This window comes from Eleginops maclovinus, chromosome 10, assembly GCF_036324505.1.
Source record: "Eleginops maclovinus isolate JMC-PN-2008 ecotype Puerto Natales chromosome 10, JC_Emac_rtc_rv5, whole genome shotgun sequence".
Classification (NCBI taxonomy): Eukaryota; Metazoa; Chordata; class Actinopteri; order Perciformes; family Eleginopidae; genus Eleginops; species Eleginops maclovinus.
In genome coordinates, this window is record NC_086358.1 from 7,144,612 (window position 1) to 7,163,322 (window position 18,711).

An 18,711-nucleotide genomic window follows, 5' to 3' on the forward strand; every position below is an offset into this window, starting at 1 on the left:
CAGCAGCTCGTCCTCCCCCACAAAAAAAAGAAAGACACAAATCAGTGTTTCATGGTGATTCACAGTCTGAGGGTTTCTTTACTTGAAGTAGAAATAACTGGACTTTGGGTTTGGTTTTTTTATGTTAATTGAGAAAAAAGATAATCACCCTGCTGTTTGTATGACTCAGAAACACCAGCTCAAGACAATTCCCTGTATAACCTACTACTTTATGCTCGGTTGGAATCTCAGTGCATGCATGAACTCCTTATATAAACTAAGACTGGCGGGTTTCGGGACGGCCTTTGTGTTGCGGGAAGTCGCTGTGGTAGTGTTTTTAGACCGGTTGTTGTCAGTGTCAGAGGTCAAGGCCGAGGGCAGGGCGTCTCAGTCCCCGCATCGTGCCCGGAGGACAGATGAAGACGAAGAAGCAGCGCAGGATCGTCTGTGTTTTGCAGAGTTTTCGGGATGGGGAGGGGAGGGGGGGGGGGGTGTGAAATCCTTATTAAATACTCCAAATCAAGCTTTTCCAAGCCTGAGGGGGACTAAGGAAGAAGGGTCTTAACACATGTATTGGAAAAGAAATGGGGTGCTTTAAAAAGTAATTTAAAAAAAGATAATAAATTGATATTAACACATTACCTCGTCTTGATTGATATGTTTTAATGGGAAGACGTCATTTATTAAGATGTTTATTACAAGGTTGAAACTGAACGGTCAGAAGCAGAACATTAAAGAACAAATTTTACTTTTTGGCTTCTTTAGTATTTTACATAGCAGGATTTTCAACTTTAATATATTCAGTTTTTTATGTTTGAAGATGTCAACTTTGGCTTTGATTTTTTTTCATCAATTTTAACGACAAAAATGATGATAGAGACAATAGAAAAATAGCATTTCAATGTCCCAAAGCCCATGTTTACAATCAAGTGTGTTATTTTTTCCCAATAATTGTAAATCTCCCAAATATGTTGGTTTGTGTAAGAAATAATCAATATATTGAAACGGAACATTAAAAGATAATTCACTGTTTCTGGACGGACCATATTTGTCCAATTCCGCGACTCCTGGACTTCGAATAAAAGAACATTTTTTACATTTGCAATCGTAAAAATTCCACTCATATTCACATTTAAGAGTCTGTAAATGGTAAATGTGTAACTTAAAATCATGATAATTTAAGTGTTAGGATAAACAGTTGGATTTAAAGGGGAAGTTTGCAAGTTGATATCGAGATGATACCCTTATTAATAATTGTTTTTTTCATTATTATTATTATTATTATTATTGACTAATCCAGTAAGCATTGTGGGGTTTTTTTATAAAGATTTGGAAGTGTGCATATAGGCTAAGAATACCATGTTATGCACAATATGTATTTGTATATATATTTTCCTAACCAGCTGTTTTTATGAACGATTACGCTCATCCATTGTGTGCATGCTGAGCTGCTATTCGCCCTGTGTACCATATCTGACTCTGACATCATTATTACAGGACGAAGGGGAGGATCTGTGCACCTCCCTTTAAGATGCGTCTGTCATCGCTCCGTTAATGGAAAGTCATTCAGCCTGTTTTCTGCAGGAGATCTACATTTAGTGTCGGCCGACAAAACACCAGGAAGGGAAGGGGAGAGGACGGAAATGAGAGGGGGGTGTCCAAAGAGGAAAACCCTCTCCCTTTAAGAGCAAGTGGGACATAGCGGTGCGAGAAAAGGAGAGGAGGGGGAGAAGAAAGAGGAATTAAAAAAGAAAAGGAAGAAAGAGACAGGGAGGGAGGAGGGAGAGCGGGCGATAAAAAAAGAAAGATGACATCCTCGCAGCTGAGCGGCCGAGGTGGAGCGATAGGCTGCGGCCGGCCGAGAGCGCCTCTCTCCGGGGTCAGAGCGTGAACCAACAGCGAGGCTTCGACAAACACCCGATTGGCCTATTGGGGGGAAATCGGAAAAAATAGATTCATAAATTAAAAACAAAGCATGACCTGCTGTGCTGCCAGATACGTGTGTTATAACCCATTTTTGTTCTCTTGCGTAAAAAACATTTATTTTAGTATGTTTTTAGCGGAAGTGTGATAGTGTAATATGCGATTTTTGTTGTTTTTACCAAGCAGTTTTGTTGTGTGCGTTTTAGTGAGGTTAGTGTGCAGGGGAATTAAAGTTAGAAACCAAAGTGACAAGAGAAACAGGCCATTGGACCTGGCCTGCTCCACTACTGCCTGTGTGCTGCAGCCTGCGTTAGTCAACAGCTGCGTGCATTTTAATGGACAGCATTAGGCTACCTCAATGAGAAAAACATATTTTTGCAGACGACTTTATTCACGTTTTTCACGCAAATCCAGAAGCCCGTGGTTTCTGCTGCAGAACAGGCGACTGTGTGCGCCTCGATCTCCGGTGGGCCGATCAAAACCATGCAAAGGCAGCCCTGCCCGATCTCAATCAGGACTTTATAATCTCCATCGCTGTGGCGCAAAATGGATGCTGCTTGGAGCAATTTTCTCTTCCAGGTAGGCTTGTTGATCAGGCATTACAGGCCTCTTTTTCTGCCCTCATTTTACTGCGCGCATGTTCTCACAGTGTGTGTCCAGCAGCCCTCACCTCATCTCGTATTTCAACGTAGCACCTCAAGATAATGCTGTGACTTGTGTTTACATTTGGTGATGGCCTTCTACTTGCTTCTCCAGAATACTCCCACCCAAAACCAAGTGGAGGGGAGCCTCCAATCAGAGCTCATGCAAGTGCATACGAGTTCTCCCCAAACCCCACCCACAGAGCACATAGCACAGCCTCCTTCAACTGTGGACACTGCTGCTCTCAATGAGGAACCCCTGCCTGGTGAGGGACACTGCACTGCATCCTACACCTATGGAGCTGAAAACAGTAAATACATCACACTTTCCTCTGATCTGCATAGTATTAAAGTCAATGAAGTGATACAAGTCAAGTGACCTCTATTTTGGTGATTGGCAGGTGAAATGACAAAATATTAGTATTATTTTTATGGCCCGAAATTCAAAGAACGTATTCTAAACAACCTGAAATTCAGACACTTCTAGATCCAGGATATCCGGACAGGTTCATCTACAACTCATTGTTTATTCGATTATTAATAATAATAAATAAATAAAAGTTTCTTAACTTTGCCAAACATTAAGAAACACAACTTTTGAAATGTAGAACAGTAAGTGGCTAGATTTAGCTTGGGTGCTTCGAAGAGCTCTAATTTCCGATCAGAGCAGAAACAATAAGTGGATTAAACACATCACAGAAATGTAACTGGCAACTTATTTAATAAATGATTTCATTTTGAAGTTGTTGTTTTTTGTCACAAATGTGCATGTTTTCTAGTTTACATTGCATTCTATGATATTCAAATAAATATTTAGATTGGAACATTGGTCAAACAAGCCCCCTCAGGTTCTCGTGATCCACATTTCTCCCTATTTCCGAATTGAATATACTCAGACAATTCATTTTCATAATTGAAGCTTTATACATTTTTCAAATTGCCTTTTTTAGCAGGAGGCTTTTATTGTATTTTCACCTGCAGATTACCTAAACATGGTCGCCTTGGAAGATGTTGAATTTGGTCATTTTTGCTACACATGATCACTTGAAATCAACTTAGATATCACCGTTTAATGATCTGCTTTTATACTCTCTAAACCAGTTTTATTGATTGCATAAAAATAGCTGGTACCTTAATTGCATTATAATAAGTGAGAACAAAAAAAATCACCTTCATAACATTTCACTTTGCTGTGTCCCTTCCCTCCCGCCTCCCTGCGGTCCAGTGAAGCCTGTGTCCCGGCCGGGCCGCGTGCCCCACATCTGTGCCATCTGCAACAAGCAGTTCAAGAACAACTACAACCTGCGGCGGCACCAGTCGGTCCACACCGGGGTACGCATGAAGGACAGGGCCAGAGAGCAGGCGGAGGGGGCAAAGGAGGGAGCCGCGGGCCAGGGGGCGGCGGTGGCCCCGTCGGCGATGTCGGTGGGGGCCGGAGGGAGGGTGGAGAGGCCCACTGTTCCCCTCTCCCTGCTACACCTCTCCTCACCTCCCCCTCTCGCCCCTCCCGGCGTGCTGGCGGGGACCCTGCAGCCCCAGCTGGGTAGTCAGGATGGTGAAGGGGGGGCCATGGCTAACGTAATGGCTAGTGTTAACCCCCACGCTCCGCCTCCTGCTGCTGTCGTCATGGCCACAGGGGCGACAGTACAGGTGGGTCAGGGCCTTGTGGAGATGGCTGTCGTCAACCCCAAACCTTCAAGCATGTTGTTTCTTAAGCTGTCTGGCCACAGGGATGGTTAAGTCCCCCCCCCCCCCCGCTTCGTAATTGACTGAATCTCTCCTGTGTGTTCAATACAAAAATGTCCATGTCCAGTAACCAGCTCAGGGACCAGTGAATTCCACCCCAGTGTTTGGCACTGGTCCCCAGTTTGAGAGAACAACGTGCTAGAAGCCCCCCCACGCTCCCCTGCATGTTCTCTGTAACACAAACCGTGTGAAAGCAGATACTTAAAATCCAGCAGGAAGTAGTTCATCTAACATCCGAATCAACTGTCAGTAATATCTTGCACATCTGCAACAAACAGTTATCTGTGTGCTTCTGCATGGTTTCAACAAACCACTGGTTATATTCCTTTGTGTGTTTAACTGTAATTCTGTAAATAACGTGTGTGTTTCTGCTCATCTGTTGGCTCAGCGACCCGCAAATCCAAACCCAAACCCGGTGAGGAAGAACCACGCCTGCGAGACGTGCGGGAAGGCTTTCCGAGACGTTTACCACCTCAACCGCCACCGCCTGTCCCACTCTGACGAGAAGCCGTTCTCCTGTCCTATCTGCCAGCAGCGCTTCAAGAGGAAGGACCGCATGAGCCACCACGTGCGATCCCACCAGGGAGGCGTGGAAAAACCCTACGTCTGCCCCCACTGTGGCAAAGCTTTCTCTAGGTAACACTGGGGTTTAAGTCTAAAAAAAACATGATCTGTGAGGACTGAGTGAGTTGGAAGAGGAACAAAATATGTTATACTAGTTTAGCATAAAAACTGCCTCCCTCTGAAGATCTGAAATTATTGTTATATCTCACTCATTAAATACATCCAAAAACAAAATGTAATTAATGACAATGTAGCGTCCGATTTAACAAACAGACATTAGAATGGTAGCAATCTGATATAAGCGAATAAAAGTGTTCTAATATGTTGCCTCTCTTTCTTCCCGTAGGCCTGACCATCTGAACAGTCACGTCAGACAGGTGCATTCCTCGGAGCGACCCTTCAAATGCCCGGTGCGTCACGTTTACACTGTGTCATATCATCAACTAACAAAAAGCTGTACACACATTTTTCAATTACCATGGAAAATGATTTGGACAAAGTGAATGCTTTTTTGAAACTGAGAATATGCTGCAGTATTGTAATACCACTATAAAGTTACGTAGCATTACTTATTGGCACACCTGTTCAAAGAGCAAATAGGTGTATATAGGTTTTTGCTCACTTATCACTCGCCAATTGTGTTATTTTTTTCAGACCTGTGAGTCCAGCTTTGCCACGAAGGATCGTTTGCGTGCGCACATGATCCGTCATGAGGAGAAGGTCCCCTGCCACATCTGTGGCAAGCTCCTGTCCGCTGCATACATCACAGATCACATGAGGGTGCACAACCAGTCCCAGCACCACGCGTGCCATCTCTGTAACCGTAGTAAGTTTGTATAAAAGTGTCTATCATTGATATTTTCATATTAGAGGTTAGCATGACTACACATGATAACCCCAAAGATTGTTTTCCTGAACTCTTTAGAGCCTGAAAACAGATTGTCTTTGGTTTTCCACTCAATTTCTTTTCATTTCCAGCCGCACCAGGTAGCTGTTCTCACTAAAAACGCTTTGATAAACACACTGCATGCTACCTGTCCAAGCTAGCTACTGAATATAGTGGAGCAGCTAAAGAGCCAAATATTTCCTTCGGGAGTTGGTTGAAATTAGGTCAGAGGGTGATTTTTTTATTATTGGAAGTCACTTTATGACTTGCTCCATATTGAAAAATGTAACTTATTAACTTTTTCCTCCCGCCTCCGCTGTCCTCCATCAGGCTTCACCACGCTGACCTACCTTCGAGTCCACGCCCAGAAGCATCACGGCCAGGAGTGGAAAGACAGTCCGGGGGGCTTCGGCGGCACGTCCTCCGGCGGCATTCTCGTCTGCCACTTGTGCGGCGTCCACTGCAAGACCCCCACCCAGCTCCAAGGGCATATGGGCACCCATAGCAACAGCCAGGGTGCCCCGAGCCCCATCAACTCTAATGTGGGGGCCAGCAGCTCCGTCTCCCTTAGCAACATGGTGACGGCTCCAACTGTTTATGTCACTGGCAACACGGTGGTGGACCTGCTTGTCACAGACTGCTCGAGCATCGCAGCGCCACAGTCCCACAGTTAGCAGCAATAATAACCTCAAACCTTTAACAGAGGGCAGGGTTGGAGAAGGTCAAAGTTACAGGTACAGTGGTGTGCAAAAGTGCTTGCCCCCTTCCTGATTTCTTATTTTCTTGCATGTTTGTCACACTTAATTGTTTCAGATCATCAAACTAATTTAAATATTAGACAAAGAAGAAGAACAAAATGCAGTTTTTAAATGAAGGTGTTTATTATTAAGGGAAAAAGAAAATCCAAACCCCTGTGTGAAAAAGTGATTGCCCCCTAAACCTAATAACTGGTTGGGCCACCCTCAGGACCAACAACTGCAATCAAGCGTTTGCGATACCTGGCAATGAGTCTTTTACAGCGCTCATTTTGTTTTTCTTAAGCCATTCAGAGGTGGACTTGCTGGTGTGTTTTGGATCATTGTCCTGCTGCAGAATCCAAGTGCGCTTCAGCTTGAGGTCACGGAACAGATGGCTGGACATTCTCCTTCAGGATCTTTTGGTAGACATCCGAATTCATGATTCTATTTACCACAGCAAGTCTTCCAGGTCCTGAAGCAGCAAAACAGCCCCAGACCATCACACCACCACCACCATATTTTACTGTTGGTATGATGTTCCTTTTCTGAATTGCTGTGTTACTTTCACGCCAGATGTAATGGGGCACACACCTTCCAAAAAGTTGAACTTTTGTCTCGTCAATCCACAGAGTATTTTTCCCAAAAGTCTTGGGGATCATCAAGATGTTTTCTGGCAACACTGAGACGAGCTTTTATGTTCTTTTTGGTCAGCAGTGGTTTTTTTATTCTTGGAACTCTGCCATGCAGGTCATTTTTGCCCAGTCTCTTTCTTATGGTGGAGTCGTGAACACTGACCTTAACTGAGGCAAGTGAGGCCTGCAGTTCTTTGGATGTTGTTGTGGGGTCTAGTGTAACCTCTTGGACGAGTCGTCGCTGCGCTCTTGGGGTAATTTTGGTCCGCTGGCCACTCCGGGGAAGGTTCACCACGGTTCCATGTGTTCGCCCTTTTTGGATAATGGCTCTCACTGTGGTTCGCTGGAGTCCCAAAGCTTTAGAAATTGCTTCTCCAGACTGATAAATCTCAATTACCTTGTTTCTCATTTGTTCCGGAATTTCTTTGGATCGCTGCATGATGTGTAGCTTTTGAGGATCTTTTTGGTCTACTTCACTTTGTCAGGCAGGTCCTATGTAAGTGATTTCTCGATTGAGAAAAGGTGTGGCAGTAATCAGGCCTGGGTGTGGCTAGAGAAATTGAACTCAGCTTTCCAAAGATGTGATAAACCACAGATAATTTATGTTTTAACAGGGGGGGGGGCAATCACTTTGTCACACAGGGCCATGTAGGTTTGAATCTTTTTCCCCTTAATAATAAAAACCTTCCTTTAAAACCTGCATTTTGTGTTTACTTGTGTTATCTTTGTCTAATATTTAAATTAGTTTGATGATCTGAAACATTTAAGTGTGACAAATAAGAAATCAGAAAGGGGGCAAACACTTTTGCACACCACTGTAGATGTTTGTAATGTCCCCACTCATAGGTAAGGATTAAAAGGTAGGGGGGATTAACTCCAGTCAAGGGCAGTATCACCTCAGAGCTTTAGAGCATTTGAGGAAAATGAACTGTATTAATAGCAATGAAGTCACAAAACAAATAGACCTTTGTGGCCGTAGCAAGGTTCATTGACACTAACGACAAACATGGATGTGTTGTCCAAGTATTCCTGGGTGCTCTTGGGCTTTTAAGACTCCAATGAAACTGTGGTATTGTGAGCATCTACTGTATTACTCTCTCCTCTCTGCCCCCCCCCCCCCCCCCCCTCTTTGTCCCTTTCCCTAAACCCTGGCATTGGCTGCTCTCTGCAAGTGCACCAAGTACTGTATATGTCACACCAGCTCTGATCTTACCTCCATTTTGCAGCTCACTTACTAAGAATCCAAATGGCTTGCGTTAAGAAGTAGTATGGAGAGAATAGCTCTCGTAACAAACAAACAAACCAGTAGAAAGAAAAGTTGTGTGTTTGGGTGTGTAAGTCAGGGTTCGCCTAGCATGCTAGCTTGTTTGTTCACAAAAACTAAAAAAAATCAACATTTGATTTTGCTAATCTGCAATGGCAGATTATTAAGTCACTAGAGGGCTCAGGACAGGAGGCCATACGTGTTGCGGTGGGTATGGAATCGTGGGATGTACTTGTTCATTTGTTTCTTAAAGGTACAGAGATAAGAATAGGGTTTACGTTCAGGAGTGTCAAGCACCTTAAATCGTTATTGTTTGATTCAGTGAGGATCAAAATGGGTTTGAGATTTCTTGGATTTTCTTGCTCTTGAGTCTTCCTCTCTGGGTCTGGCCATTAAAATAAAATAAAAAGACAAAAAAAGAAACTGCTAACCAACACTTCAGCTTCTGACATGGCAATTCTTGCACCAGAAAACTACCTTTTGCATGAGAATAAGCTAGCTCAGTCATGCTTATTATTAGGGAGCTGTCATGACAAAATAAACTTTTTTGCAGTTCCACCTAGTTGGCTGTCAAACAATAATATTTATAAAAGTGTTGATTTTTATTCAGAGCATTTTAACATTGTCGGCCATTCATTTGATTGTAACTGTCATTGCCATAGTCCGTTTAGTTTTCTCTATGTCCAATGAGTGAAACTTATGCATTAGGTGTAGTCATTTAACTCTGTATAGCACATAACGCTCTGAACGCAAGTCATTATCGTTCTACATTAATCATGTAAAGAATGGTCATTTGTCTTTGGTTGCTTTGAGTTGTATTGTGAGTGACGTGGTGTTGAGGAAAGGGCTTCTAAAGTCAAAAGTACAACGCGAGTTCGATAACACCACTTGGTATGCTGTAAACTTTTCCTGGTTTTGTACTGGAGTGCTTTTTCAGTTTTGTGTTATTATGTTACCTTGAAGTTGTTTCTTTCTTCCTTTTCGTTTTCTTTTGGAAATGTGTTCTTCCTGTTGAGAAAAAGTAGTGATTGATTTCAAAAGTTAATTTTAGTTTTTCTCCATCACACTAAGAAAAAAATAATACCTCTACCCTAGGATTCTGTACAGCTCTTGTGATACATCTTAATGCCTTATCGTACTCAACTGCATTTTAATTCTTTTATGAAGAAATGTTTCAAATCTTAGTCATGAATTCATTAAGAATATTAATGGGATGTATTTATATTTATATTTTTATATTTCTCAACAGTATGCATGTCTAAAAGGTTGTTAGAGCAAAAAAACGACAATGCTTAATACAGTCATAAATATTATGTTATTTTGTAGATGAAGTAGAGACCATGTTATTATTTTGTAATTTGGACAATTTAAAGTAAAAAGAGTAAACGGGCTTTGTGTTGTGTGTTTGATCTGTTGCCTACTGCTCGGACATTTTTATCTGAAGCGTCATCCGTAACACTGACAGAACACACACATATTACATTAGCATATTGACAGATTCAGTGGAAATGTTTCCTATTGTTAACTTGCCAAATGTGGAAAATGGGACTTCACGTAAACATAACTCAACAGAATGTTTCGCAGGGACACAAACAAAAAAGGTCTCTGCCTTTCATCATCATCATCTCCTGCATGCCGTTAACGTGTGATAAATGCACTCAATATTTTCCATGACAAAGGTAGACTGAAACATAGCTATTAAATCAGTTTCAGGATCTGATTTTTCTTACTTATACCTATACAAACCAGTCAAGATACAAAGTATCACTCAGCAATACTGTATAGAAAAGCTGACACAAATAATATCCAAAATATCTAATAGAATTAACTTGACATTAAACAATTATGTTATAAAGATGAGATTTTTCTTAGACATCTAAATCTAATTCGAGATGTAAGAGTCCCAACAAATGTGTGTGGTCTTGTTAAGGCAAATGTACCAAGTGAATTTTCAATTTTACACTTGAGACAAGACTGCTCCTATTCTATGTCTTGTGAATTAAACTGTAACATTGTACTCAATTTGTCTTACTGACTTCTGGTTTGACTTTTATATGACATCTTTAAAGGTTACACATTTCGTACGATCTCTAAAGTCTTCATTAATATTTCCAGCCTATCGTGCCCAGTGTTGGAGAAGGTTGAAGGTTAAATGTTTTGCAAACTTGCTTCTTAAATTACTATTTTACAAAGGACCATATATTTGATCCTTTTGCAAACTTGCTATCAACATATTTTTCAGAGTTTTTATTCAAATTTTTATTTGATGCTTTTAAATGTTGACATATATTCAAATCCTTGTTCTTATTTCACCTGAACATATATGTGTGTGGCATGTACAGTATGTGCTTGTTTTGCATCTTACCGCTATTCTTGCATAAACTCGTAATTACACACATACCAGGCAGTAGGTGTTGCAAGGTTTGCATGGCTACAAAATGTCAGGTGCATGAGCCTACAAACAGGCTGTTGCAGAACTGATACTATAGATAGGCATCAATGGACAACTAAAAGGCCACAAAAAACAACTCCCAAAAGGCTTCATAAACAACAACAATACCTACAAAGAGATGCAAAACAGCTGCAGAGACCACAGAGAGCCCCGAAATGAATATGAAAAGGGATAAAACAACCACTGAGACACAAAATAACTACACATACATAAAAAAAACAGCTAATAAAGAGAAACAACAAGCCGACAAAGACATACAAAATCACAAAGATGAGCAATGACAACAAAGACACAACACAACAACAAAAAGAGGCTAAACCACTTTTACACTCAGTGTTTTACTCCTATTAGAGGTGGTTGGGCATTTGCATGGGCCATTGTCTCATAATCCGTTCATGCAGATAAGCACTTATAATTGATCAGTGTATTGCAAATGCTAGTTCATTCAAAGGTCAAGTGACTAACCTGTCAAAGATACAGACAACATGGTAAGCAAACTATGTTGCCATCTCTAATTATTAACATATTTTCACTGGTTTTAAGAATTAAATGCATCCAGGCTGAGCAATTTTATGTGAATGAAAAGTCACAGTGGAGAGATTGCATATTGTAAACCATGAATGCAGTTTGAATGTATGCCCTCTTTATGGGGAATCCATTCAACGTTTGCCAGCATATAAAACGACAAAAAACCCATTTACACAAATGCAGTGCAGTGACTGGTGCAAAAATGTTCTCGTCATGACATGAGCTGCTGCCTGGACCTGTAGGAAGTAGCTGGCGCAGCAGCCCCATAGCGTTGAGTCAACGTTGCATCGGCGAGACAGACAGCAGATTCTCTGGACTGCTGCTCACAGACAGATGAGATGACATAGCGGATGGACGAGCTAACATCGCCTTAACACCCGGATCAGATTGTGTCATTGTCTTGTTTTCCTTCGGATTGTCGTGTTTCAAAAGCTATTTGCTAAAGCTTGCCAGACGCAGGCCAGTCTTCAATGCTCCTAAAGAGCAGCCCGCACATAGATGTCGATCTAACTTGCTGCAAGCTAGCATCAGCTCGCTGCTGCTACCCTCCAGACATTGAAGTGGCCACACAAACATGCGGATCATCGAGGCGGAGACCCCTGGGACATCTCTAACGTTTAACGCTTTCTGCTGGACACGGGTTTCAACCAGCCGCTGACTGGACTCTGCAAAGTCTTTGTGTAAATGCTGCTTTAATATCTTTCCATTTATTCTAAAACATGTGTAACATGTGTGTCTCCAATCTGCCAGCCACCGTTAGCATCCACGGTGTCGGTTTGCTTAGGTAGCTACTGCTAAGCTACTGCTAACTGGCTACAAACAAATAACAAGCTGACAAAATAGGTTTAACGTTACCATGGGTGTGTGACATAACATGTAAAATAGGGCATTCAGTTGTCAATTAAAGTTCATTGGTGTTATCAACTTGCTAAACATTTTTGGGGGGATAGTCAAAGCGGAATGGTAGCCAGCGGTGACAACCTCAGCCATATTTAGGGAGAGGCTAGCCTGAGCTAACGGTTCCTAGCGTCATTGTTAGCAGGCGGTTCAACAGCTCCGACAGTTGGTCATGCTCATCACAGCGAAGGATGACATTTATTGTTAGCCATATCGTCTCTGTTCACTGCATCTGCATGCATGCATTCAGGCTCACCTAGTTATTCATGCTAACAATCTGAAAACCAAATAATAACTCTGCGTTAGTATCTGGTTTCCATTTTATCTCAAGCCGGTGTTTTTTATGAAAAGCGATCAGCATAGCGTTAGCCAAGTAAGCGCTTATTCAGTGGGCTAGCAACTAAATGTAACGTGTGTTCTTGGACTTATCGTTGCATAATGTTGGCAAAGTTACCAATGCCAATGATTCCATAGACCCTTTACATTAATGGTTAGCCTTTTGGCTGATGAGCCACAATAACCGTTACTTGTACAATATGTCACCCTGCAGGCGGTGTCAATTCCCCTACGTGTTTAGCTGGGATAACACTGTCAAAGCTTTGCTGGTAGTTTCGTTTTTCACAAAGGTCACATTAGCTTACGTTGCCCGGAACTATGAGCACCAACTTCCCATGCTTATGTCGATATTTTCAACTTTACACTTTTTAAAACAAGCGCAATGCGTATTTTGCTAATGGATTTCAACTTTTTAGCGAGACAGGTCCTTTACTGTAAGCAAACAAACTGCAAACCCGCATGGATCTGGCACATGGTTGCCCTTGTGAATATTTTGGTAAATATATGGGCGTACAACGTGATCAGATGGGTAGAGCAGCATGTTGCACTACAGGGCCTACCAGCTGATGTTCTGCAACTGTACTCAGCATTTATACAGTCTATTGATTCTGCACACCTACTTACATGAATTATTAACCTATCCTCCATATTGTGTCTGGGCTCTCTTTGACACCCCATCTGTTAACCCCACTTTATCTTTATTATGCATATCACAAGACCAGAAAAGCTAGAACCATACATTGACACATATGTTGGACTTTGATAGTATGCTTTGTCTGTTCTCTCAATAAGTGCAGCCAAATGGATGCACAGGGGAGTAGCCACCCGTCAGATCAATACGAACTGTTTATTCACCGTTTGATCATTTGTGTGTTTCAGAGAGGGGAAAGAGCAACGGATCAAAGAACAGATTACCCCAAAACTCTTTGCCTCTCAGACAGATCACCAGGGACCATGCTGACCATTCTAGCTGCTGGGTCTATGTTCTTTCCAGGCCTTTTCCTTCTGTCAAAACAATGTCTAAAATCAATCCCAGCTCTGAGATGGAGCGAAGGAGATGCAGTCATTGTGTCTGCCAGGTGAGACCGTCTTCAAGTATTTTTTTTACACACTGGGCCCCTCGACAGTTCACCGCAGTGCCATACAAATGGTTTGAAGTTCATGTGCCGTTTTGGTTATGGCAAGACTCAAGTATGGCAGGTTGTTGCAGCTGCACTTGTGTCATTTGAACAAGAAAATTCAGCAGCACATTGTTGCATAAAAGCCTAAAGGGTCTTCTTTCTGACCATAACTAGACAGTCTAAATCCTTTAACAACATTGGCTAATATACATTAGTTTTTAACTTGCCATTCTATCCTCTCAGGTTGGTTTCGTCAGTTCAGGCAGTCATGGCCTCTTCAGCTGGCTACATCATTGCTTCTTCCTGCGAGGACATTCTCGAGGACCAGTAAGTGTTGCTCATTACAATTTATTCCACCCCTCTCGACCAGTCCGTTCAGGCTTCTTAATGCATTAAACCTATCAGTTATAGGAAAGTTCTATTTCTAATGCTTTGAAATGCGTCATGCAAGGCATTTGGGTCATATATCAGCCACGAATGTAAACCAAACCAAGCTTGATGTTGAAGCCTTGACACGAAGAAGTACAGCTCAGAAAGGTGTAGTCGCAGTTTTAAGACCGTTTTTTCCATCTCATTAAAACCGCTATACTTGAGGGAAATCTTTCCCCAAACTGTTTAATTAGTATCTATTAAACTGTTTTAAAACCTGGCTTCTCTTCCTCTCTACACAGGCATTGGCTGACAAGCTCTTACATCATGTTTGCTGTTCCCTACTTCGTGTACGACATCTACGCCATGTTCATGTGCTACTGGTACAAGCTGCGAGTCAAAGGGCACGAGGAGGCTTCGGCAGCGCCCCAGCACATGAGCACAGCACTGACCAGCTATTTGCGTCGCGAGTTCCTCATGGTGCTGCACCACGTTGTCATGGTCACCGTCTGCTTCCCCGTCTCTGTGGTAACTGTCGCACATCGCTCTTTCTGTTGGCCTGAGATTTGAGTGAGGAAAGGGAGAAATGTACTACTGAATTATCTGTTTGTAGCTGCCTACTCTCAGGTAACTTTTGTCAGACTTAAGAGCGCCAGTGCAGTTAGGGTGGATTGTTAAACATGTTTCTATGTTGAGACAAACTACAAGATGGCTTTTGCATTATAAATTGGGCCCGCAGCCAACTGCTATTTTTATTAATGGATAATCTGCCGAATATTATCTCAATTAATGGTGTGTTGTATAACCCTTCAGAATGTGTTATCAATACTGTTGAAGCCACAAAGAGCCAAAAACAAATCCATATTTGAGAAAATGAAACCAGATAATCTGGGATTTCTTTGCTATAGAAACTGACTAATTGTTTTGTTACATTTCTTTTTTCTATTTTCTCTTGATATATCTACCATTGCAGCTCTAAATCATACGGTTAGTAGTATCATGAGTAGAGACATTAGGAAGCCCCCTCTGACTCTTGAAAAGTACACATTTCATAGACAATTTTTTGTTTCCTTTGTTACTCAATCTAGAGAACTCTTTACAGAGTGATATTTATTGCAAATTTAACAAAGTCCACAAAGTAACAAAGCTGTGAATTCATTCTAGACTAATGAGTCATCCTCTTTTTTCTTTCTGTAGTACTGGAGACAAGGAAAGGGAGATTATTTCCAGGGTGTATTGTTCATGGCTGAGCTCAGCACTCCATCTGTCTGCTTAGGAAAAATTCTCATCCAGGTAAGCGTCCGGATTCACCTTTAAAAGAGGATTTGGCTGCAGTGTTGCATGTGCACGTGTCGCACTAAAGTTCTTCTTCACTCTCCATGTCATTTTATCTGCTTTTCCTTTGCTTTTCATTAAATGGAGAATATATTTCCAGTCATTCCCAGCATGCAACTTGTTCTTCCCCACCGGTTGGCTGTGTCTTACGTGAACATCATTGTCAGAAACACCATAGGTAACACAGTTTGCATGGACACACGTTGTAGGAGCTGCACCCCCCTTTGTATTTTTTTTTGGATGGGTGTGGATGTGAGTGGCGGGCGAAGGTTTTTACCTCGGTTGCGTACTGCTTGATCCCCTTCTGAGGCTCCCACAGCTGTTAGCCTCTGAATATAGCCTCTAGTATTTAGGCTGGATATTCAGCAGATACAATATCACTGTGTCCTTCTACCCTCTATCACTCAGCACCCCCCACCCCTCCCGTCCCTGACAACAGCGCATGTGGACGTTTGATAATCAAAAGCTGTGCACTATTGTACCCATACAATTATAAACAATCAATAGTTATGCCATGTTATTCTAGGATATGGAAATCAAATTGGGTAAGAGTGAAACCTTTTTCTTATTTTTTCGAGAAAGTTGTCTAACGCGTCATTTCTACTGCTGGTTAGCTTGACCCTTTTATTGGCAATCAAATAAATGGAAATCCTGCCCTTATTTAATTTTGAGCTCCAGCTTTGTTGGTGGCCATTTAAAAAATCAAGTTCACTATCGACCGCAGATTGGCGATACATTTAAGAATGGCGGATATGTTACGTGCTGCTGTGCCTTGCTAGTGAGGATAATTTTGGTGATCAGCTTGCTTGAGACCTTTAAAGCGGTACCAAAAAAGTACTTTTTACAATATTTGCTTGAAGAAAACCAAAAAAGAACATGGTCGAGATAAGTAGAGCCGTGGCGAACCATGCAGTGTTAATGAGGCAGAAGCGTATCCTCAGTGTTATCTCACTGAAGCAGGTTGACTGTTTGAGATAAAGAATAGTTATGTTCTGTAAACAAATGAGAATGTAAAAACAAAAGGACTGACCAACATTCCAATCCAACCAGCAGCAAGGCATACCGTCAACAACATCATGTCAGTCCATGAAGATGGTATCAACAAATATTACAATGTAACTGTAAAAACAGAGCAAAGGAGAAAACGTTAACACAGTCAGCTTTCACCAAACTGTACTGCTTGCTTTTCTTTTTCCCTCTCTCTCTCTCTCTCTCTCTCTCTCTCAACCTTTTTCTCTGCTCCCAGTACAAACAGCAACACACTCTCCTGCACAAAGTGAATGGGGCTCTTATGCTGATCACTTTTTTCATCTGTCGAGTCCTCCTCTTCCCTTACCTCTACTACGCCTATGGAAGGTATGTCTGTCTCTCCATCTCTGTTTTCTCATGTTCTGCTACCCCGCTCAGCTTGGGTCGGTAACCTGCTCAGCCTCATGATCTCTATCTGATGGATTACACACTCAGAGCGTGCGTTTACAACTCTTTATGTTTTTGGATCCAGGTACGCGTCCATTCCCTTCCACATGGTCCCCCTGTCGGTGCCCTGGCACTGTAACCTCGGCGCTGCTCTGCTCATGGCCCCGCAGCTCTATTGGTTCTCCCTCATTTGCAGGGGTGCCTTGCGACTTTTCACGGGCTCCTCTCGGAGATCCTGCCCGACCTCGGGCCCCGCCAAGGAGAGGCAGACGGATGGCAACGCACTGCCGCAGCCGGCCAACGGCTACAGTGCTCTCTCCTCAGATCCCGATCTGTCCACTCACTGAGAAGAGTGACAGGGAGGACGGGGAGGGAAGGAAGGCGAATGTACCAATGAGTATGTCAATGGAAAAAAGCTGTGAGGGGGGAAAGGAAGACTTGGAACAAGTAGCAATATGAAGAAAGCTACAGACAATGGCCTCAAAGGCGCTGAAGTGTTTGCGGCCTGCTCTCAAAGTCTTTACAGCGAAATGATTTGGTTGCCGGCCTTCAAGCACTTCAGCGTCTCAGTTTGTAGGAAACAAGTGGAGTGTTAGTGCTCTCAGTATTTAAAGATGTCATCCGGCACTGTGACAGATAGAAACATGCACTGACCTGAGAGGAATCTGCCTGGATGTATAGCGAGCGTAGGTGGCCGTTTCCTTCACGTAGATCAAATTGAATCCTCTCTGCCTCACGGTATAGGAAGGGCAGAAACCTAGGAATGTATTATATTGTATGTTAGTACATTTGCTGTAGATGGAAGGCCTCATTCAGTTTAGTAATGAAGACCACCTCCAAAAGAGAAAAAAAACCTGGCTAAGCAGTATTTTGACTTGTTAGTGTTTAATATCTGTATCCTCTATGTAGTCACTGTCACTCTAACAAAATGTAACCAACCTGCAGACTGACTCATCTTTAGAAGGGAGATAATCTCATAAGACTGTTTTCTGCTGCCTTACCCCTTTTCCCCATTCTTTGCAGTTTAGGTTTTTATTTATTTTTATCCTGGGAGGAGGAGGAGGAGGAGGAAGAGGATGGGGCTTCTTCTGACAGAAAAATGTGACGGTTGTACATAGCCAGTGTAAAATTGTCCTTATCTCCATGTCGGTATTAGTTTAATGTTGGTTTTTATTTTTTATTTTTTGTCTCATTTCTGCATCTGCTGTTACCACAGACATTTTCGAACAATTACATTTCAGCATTAAAACAAAAACATTTCACAGCTTAGTGTTCGCAGATCTCCCACAGACGTTATGGCAGTGCTTCTTGTTTTAGTGTAGATATGACTCCATTCCATTTACTGGTATCACAAAGTGTTTGTTTTTTTTAATACAAGGAAATGATGCACAGTAGCAGTCACTTTGAAATGAGTGTTTATTGTTTTGTTTGATGCTGTTGTAAATCTCAAAATATCCATTTGATCGGCTGGATTAGGTCAGTAAGGGATCCATAACGTTTGAGTATTTATAGCTTTGTCAGGGGACTTGCGATGTTGCAGTTTTGAAGGGAAACAAAAGTGAAAAATCTTGTAGGGGCAGCATTCCCTTGTGATAGACATGCAGCACATTTGTCCGTGGCAACAAAGGTTTCTCGTTTTGTTTTTAACCGTTGAGTCAAATTGGTTAAAGCTTTTTTACATCATGTATTGCTTCAGTCACTTAGCCGTGTCTTTGAGCCACCGGTTCTATGAACCTCCTGTGATCAAACTGGCTAGTTTTATCATTTTTGTTTAAAGCAACTTCACTTTCCGCAAAATGGGTAAAAAAAAAGAAGAAGGAATTACACAACTCCGAAACCATCTAAACAGGGCAGCGTGTGCCAAAACATCTGGACCACTGTGGGC

The 18,711-nt window shown here is 42.2% G+C and overlaps 2 protein-coding genes and 1 long non-coding RNA gene across 5 annotated transcripts; 2 read left to right on the forward strand and 1 right to left on the reverse strand.

Annotated features, from left to right (window-relative positions):
- Positions 1-631: 631 nt before the first annotated feature.
- On the reverse strand, positions 632-2,558 carry LOC134871002 (uncharacterized). Its single transcript, XR_010166626.1, has 2 exons — positions 2,298-2,558; positions 632-1,905 (listed from the first exon to the last, which is right to left on the reverse strand). It is a non-coding gene; the product is annotated as an uncharacterized LOC134871002 (long non-coding RNA).
- On the forward strand, positions 1,625-9,762 carry mazb (MYC-associated zinc finger protein b (purine-binding transcription factor)). 3 transcript variants are annotated; one of them, XM_063893574.1, is made up of 7 exons: positions 1,625-2,481; positions 2,659-2,854; positions 3,769-4,193; positions 4,678-4,925; positions 5,200-5,263; positions 5,508-5,679; positions 6,070-9,762. In XM_063893574.1, the coding sequence occupies exons 1-7, from the start codon at positions 2,449-2,451 to the stop codon at positions 6,411-6,413; spliced, it is 1,482 nt and encodes a 493-aa protein (XP_063749644.1). In that variant the 5' UTR covers positions 1,625-2,448; the 3' UTR covers positions 6,414-9,762. The 3 variants fall into 3 exon arrangements, with proteins under 3 accessions (XP_063749644.1, XP_063749646.1, XP_063749647.1); XM_063893576.1 differs by having other exon boundaries at positions 2,659-2,809; XM_063893577.1 differs by having other exon boundaries at positions 1,628-2,481; positions 3,769-3,875.
- Positions 9,763-11,593: 1,831 nt separating this feature from the next.
- On the forward strand, positions 11,594-18,502 carry tlcd3bb (TLC domain containing 3Bb). Its single transcript, XM_063893666.1, has 7 exons — positions 11,594-12,032; positions 13,465-13,664; positions 13,950-14,033; positions 14,378-14,603; positions 15,273-15,368; positions 16,657-16,766; positions 16,912-18,502. Exons 2-7 carry the CDS (start codon positions 13,540-13,542, stop codon positions 17,171-17,173), a joined length of 903 nt encoding a protein of 300 aa, XP_063749736.1. The 5' UTR covers positions 11,594-12,032; positions 13,465-13,539; the 3' UTR covers positions 17,174-18,502.
- The last annotated feature ends 209 nt before the right edge of the window (positions 18,503-18,711 follow it).